At 44.4% G+C, this 5,922-nt stretch overlaps 1 protein-coding gene across 1 annotated transcript in view; it reads right to left on the bottom strand.

Moving 5' to 3' along the window:
• Positions 1 to 5,614, bottom strand: part of LOC134088646 (major facilitator superfamily domain-containing protein 3-like) — a 26,881-nt gene extending 21,267 nt beyond the window's left edge. Inside the window, exons 1-2 of the mRNA XM_062542710.1 lie at positions 5,548 to 5,614; positions 4,257 to 5,026 (exon numbers count right to left, since the gene is read on the bottom strand). Of these exons, the coding sequence (XP_062398694.1) occupies positions 4,257 to 4,944 (688 nt within the window). The 5' untranslated portion in view covers positions 4,945 to 5,026; positions 5,548 to 5,614. The remainder of the gene's footprint in view (positions 1 to 4,256; positions 5,027 to 5,547) is intronic.
• Positions 5,615 to 5,922: the final 308 nt, after the last annotated feature.

Genomic DNA, 5,922 nt, shown 5'->3' with positions numbered 1-5,922 from the left:
GACAGCAGTTTGGGATTGATGTCTTCATTAAGCTGTGGGGATTCTGGGGGAAATCAGTGTGGGAGGGATCTCCTCCATAATGTTGATAAGCATACATGTACAGTGTGTGTATACACACACATACTATACACTCCTTTTCCAAGATACACAAAACTCTACGGTAGCTCAAGAGACCTGTTCTTAAACTGTGCTGAATCAAATTAAGTCGAGATCAAGTCCAGTTGATCTCCTGGCAAAATCCCATCACAATAGATACTATTCATATATCCTTACATATACTATATCTAATACTTCATAATCCATACATATTTTTTATTTTCTGTTCTACACGCGCTACCAACGCCTAAAAACAACGACTTTTGAAATAAATATAGCTGGGTCAACAAACACAGAAGCAAGAACCTCCAATCTACTGTGACAACAATGATTACTCTAATGACAACTCCACAGGGGTGAAGAGGTTGCAGCAGCATTGACTGAGGAGGGGACGGAGAGCCCAGAGCCCGCAGCCGAAGGTGATGATGACTGGGACGATGATGGCCGGAGACACCCTAAGACAGATTATAGGGGCCCTGCCACTCTTAATGTGCTGTCTGGTGTCGCCTGCCGCTCTTCATCCGATTACTGCACCAACCCTGACTCTCTCTCTCTCTCTTTCTCCCCCCCCTCCCCAGACAACACACACAAACACACATAAACACACACACAAACACACAGATCACACACAACGCATTAACGCTTTCTGTAAACTCAGCGCAATCATTCTACACGCATGGAGGTAAATTCGCAAACAAACACTCACAAGGCACACAGCGGCTAACAATGAGCTAACACCATGATGCGCGCACACACACATGTACACTGTGCACACGTACAAAAGGGGGAAAGAAAAACACACTGCAGATTTTTTTCCCATTTCAGTTAGAGGATGGAAACAGCACAGACACAAAGAGAGACTAATCCTTACATAATCTCCTTCTGCTGCCAAACACACACTATTCTGCTCATATTCGCTCGCTGATTCAATATGGCCTGGCCTGAGTCTACTGTATGGGCCACAGTGAGCTTCTGATAGAGGCAGCTCCATCGTCACAACAAACACAAACAGGTTTCAGTCACACACACACACACACACACACACACACACACACACACAGACACACACACACAAATATCCTGCGATAAATCATCTGATCAGCAGTCATGCATGCAAGAATCTTTTGATCTCATAACAGTAGACTTTCACCATGAATCTAGGAAATGGCTACAGAGCCACCTAGTGGTGATTGATAAGACAACAGTACCAAGTCGGCTGACCAACGAGATGCTTCACGGAGGCACAATTTAAGCTACTTTCATTCAGATGAGTCAATATTTACATCCATAAACTCTACTGGCCTGAAAATGGCTTGAGTAGTTTGCTTCACAGCCTACATGTCTCTCAGGCGTCATTCAAAATGTAAACATATTGTTTAAATTACAACCATGCACTACTCACTGAATTCTATTTTATTGTTTTCATTTTGTGCTTTGTTTTTAAACTATATTCCCCAACATAATGCACATAATGTTCTTATTGTATTGCTTGGTCTATATTTGTAACCATTGTAGGCCTACTTTACTGCTTTAGTGCCAGACAGTCAAGATCGTTCAACCACGACAACTCTAACAAATTTGCAAGACAACACATTTTCAATTGGAGCCACAACAATCAATTGATTAATTGATTAGTTGCCCAAAATAATATCCAACTATTTTGCTAATTGATTACTCTTTTGCACACTATTTTAGGGCAAAAAGTTAAAAAAAATATGATTTGAGTTTCTTGTGGTACATTTGAATATGTTATTCCTCTGTTGAACATGTTGTGATTGGGGCAGGGCAGTTGAACAGAACTTGCCAACTATTTCAACTTAATAAACCGGTTTAGAAATCATTTGGATGACTAGATTATCTGTTCCGGTGAAAATGGTGACTTTCCCAGCTCCCTTAAGCATTGGTTTTCGTCCCAGGCCGAAAACCAACCTTGCAACATTTGAACTTATTGTCCCGGTAAGAGAAGTGAGAAACAGGAAACTCGTTCATGTTTCTTACCTTGGAACATCCACATTGTTCTGCTGAACTTATGCTAACCGTTTCGCTAGCTTGTAAATAGAGATGCACCGATCGCTCGGCCGCCGATCAGAATCGGCCGATTTTCACGTGATCGGCCACGACCGGCGACCGGCCGGTCAGTCTGAGACATGCCGATTTTATGCCGGTCAAATGCACTCGCACCTACTTGTAACAACATCACACAGCTGAGTTAGCAAAGTTTGATGAAGCTAGCAAAGGCTAACACTCAGGGCTGGATAAAGCGCTAATGCTGAGTTTTTCTATGCAGCGAACGCATGTGCTTTGCCATATTGCTTGGAATTTACTAAGCTGTCACTAGGTTACGTAAACAGCGCACATCACCGCCCGTCTTTGCCGCTAATTGCGTGCTCACAGCTGAACCACAAGCGCTGTCAACAAGCAGCAACATAGCCACGGCAGGAATAAACATCGTTTTGCTTCAGTTTGCCACCTTAGCATGTATTCTTTCACACTAACACAACAACAAAGTCCGATTTACACATTTAGAGGTTTATTTCATTACCTTTTGTCTACTCACGCCTGTATGTTTCTTCTAAATTCGCCAAAAGTAAGCATTCTAACATGTCATACACTATCGCGACCGTGATACAAAACATATCATGTGTGGTGTCGTTGGAAAGCTGTGTTTCTCCTGCATGACGTTATGCCATCCAAATATGGACACTTCCTTTGTATCCGCAAGCAATCGCGAAAGTTCAAAGAAGAGTGTAGTAGACTGAGTATGCATGCCATTGGCTGTGTTTCAAGGCTGTTATCTCAAAATCAGTTTTTTGTAATTTTCCAACATCTCAGCCTATGTAGCACCTATACCAAACTTTCCAGTTATACACAGTAGTCTGAAGATATTTACAGTTGGATATTGTATGTGAGAAGAAAAAAATAGTAGTCCTACAGTGCATTTCTATTAGTAGTGTGTGAAATGAATGTCCCACACTGGGAATAGCCTACTGCAGCTGAAGAAGACTTGAAGAAGAATCTGTCTATTCACATTTTTTTTACCAGCCATTGATAAGTTGATTACATTTCTATATTAACATGTTGTATTAAAGAAAGGATAGAAAATAACTCTAAATAATTTTGTGTGCTGTAAAGTGGTTAGAAGATGCAAATCGGAATCGGCTAAAATCGGTATCGGCAGGTCAAATTCTATGAAAAATCGGAAATCGGAATCGGCCAAAAAATTGCAATCGGTGCATCTCTACTTGTAAACAAATTCATGTTCTTTATCGTTACTTTTTTCCACAGGTAATAAGAAATGGCATGCACACTTTCTCCAGTAGAGGGGGGAAATATAGCTAATCCTGCCAAGGGGGCTTTAAATCAAAAAACTTTCAGGTGCATATCTCCCTCAGGTGCACTTATCCTCTGGTGACCGTGTCCAGCACACAGACAATACTCACACAAGGACAGGTTAAAGGTACAGCCTGCAATTGTCACAAAACATTTTGAGCTCAGTAGCCAATTACACTACATTCATTTACTTCCATGCTCCTGAAGCAACATGTTGATTGGCTGGAATAGTGTGCGGCTTGGTTTAGACCACTGCTTGTTTGTTATCTATGTATACAGTAGATACAGAACTGTGCACAAACACCACTAGAAGACCACCTGGGGGCATTCCAAGTACATGTGGTTTAGTGACAAACCTGGGTAAGTTAACTCAGTTTAAGTTGTAAACCTCCTAATAGAAGAGCTGTACAGCTTTATTCTCCTAACACAAAAATGTCAATGGGCTCTTGTTGTAGGAGGCTTACCACTTACTCTGAGTTAACTTACCTAGGTTTGTCACTGAACCATTTGGAATACCCAGGCCCCAGGACGAATTTGCTAAATTTGAGGATCAAAATAGCAGACCTCACCTTTAGTACATAAATAGGCCTCTGTTTTGGATCTACTGTATGTTACATATCTACTATGTGTAGCCTTTCATAGCAGACTAGACTTCCTGTTCTAAATGTCCCAAATGTCCCTCAGGATCCATAAAATCTGTGTGTCTACCTGCTTGTCTGTCTTACTGTCTGATCAACCTATTTTTTTTACAGACATACTAAGGTACAACTATTATGCTTATGAATGAAATAAGGAGTAAAATTGGTCATCTGTGGTGATCGTGACATTACCTAGCTTGTAGGTGAGGACATAGAGAACAGTCCACGGTGTCCCTGGCACAGACATCAGCTTCCGCCACACTCTCCAGGGCCGCAGGGCGTCTTTGGAGGCTCTCCTGCCCTCCCCGGCGGGCTTGGACAGCTCCCCGTCCAGGATGGGCGCGCCCCACACGAACAGCGCCACGCCTCCGTACACACAGGCCAGCAGCGTGAACATCCAGCCCCAGCCGGCCACGTCGATCACGGCGAGCAGCCCGCCGCCGGCGAACACCGAGCCGGCCTTGTAGCCCACCACCTGCACGGTGTTGCCCAGGCCCAGCTCGCCCTGGCCCCTCAGCAGCCGGACGGCAGCCCCGTCTGCAGCGATGTCCTGCACGGACGCCAGCACGTTCATCGCCAGCAGGGCCCCCGCCACACCCAGAAACTGCGCGTCCGGCGACAAAGAGGCACTGGCCAGGCACGTCATGGCCAGGCCTGTGACCGTGCCGACCAGCCATCGGCGCTTGGTGCCTGCTCTGTCCACCAGCGGCGCCCACAGGACCTTTAGGACCCAGGGGAAGAAGAGGGCTTTGGTCAGACTGATGCGCGTGAGCGAATGACCAGCCCCACGCAGGTAGACCGGCAGCAGGGATGACTGCAGGCCATATGGAATGCCCTGGACGAAGTAGAGGAGTCCCAGGAACACCAGCTTGTCATTCATGATGCCACGATAGGAACGGGACACTCTTCAGCTCATCTTGTACCAGCTAGTCTACTGAAGGGGTGCCACTACTGAGTCGAACCTTTAACAAAAAGACAAACAGAGCCGTGACAGGTTGAAGTCTGACAGAGAATTAAGCAACAGCAACTGCAGCTTACTCTGCAATGATATAATTGTAGGCTACATCAGAGGCTGTCATTAGACAACACTCACAGTCAATAAGGCAGCTTGTTACCCCTTCATATTTGCGAAGATACGATCAACATAGTCTACTGATGGGGGACATTCTGTTTACTTTAGAAGCTATGCTGTAGCTTACCATGCAAACATGCAATCTCTTGTGGCATTTTGCTCAATATATCGTTTAGCCAACGAATAATCTCTGCTGTCAACTCAGTGAGTAACGTTGGACAAATCCCCCACCTAACCGTCTCATAATAGGCTAACATTACGTTACGGGCACACATACAGCATGTTTTCAAACCAGAGGTATTTTCATGCAGAACATCGTGAAACCTATCTGTAGAGCTAAGTGGATAGTCTCCGTGCTGAGCATATCACTAACATGCAGCTAAGACAAAACAACAATAAATATATTCACACCATGTTTTGTACATCAGCCACGATACTCCTCGTTGTAGCCAGCACTTGATGTTCCTTTCCAACCTTGGCACTTCCGCGCTTCCATATGACGTCACATAAGAAACAAGCCAATGAAATACTGTGAAAAAAGGCTGTTCATATCAATGACACGAACATGGACACTATTCCGATTAGGAACGGAATAACAGCTCAGTCGGAATAAAAAAAAAGTCATAGGCCTATAATATAAACACCTCGGAATGAAAATACCTGATCCGATCAGAATTTTAATCGGAGTGAAAGAGGTGGTGTCCGCCTTTGCCTAAATAGCAGGCCTACATATAGACATACTAGGCCTATGTGTGCGTGTGCGTGTGAGTGTGAGTGTGCGTGTGC

Source organism: Sardina pilchardus, chromosome 8 (assembly GCF_963854185.1).
Source record: "Sardina pilchardus chromosome 8, fSarPil1.1, whole genome shotgun sequence".
NCBI classification, from domain to species: domain Eukaryota; kingdom Metazoa; phylum Chordata; class Actinopteri; order Clupeiformes; family Clupeidae; genus Sardina; species Sardina pilchardus.
This window is presented reverse-complemented; position numbering and strand designations above follow the sequence as displayed.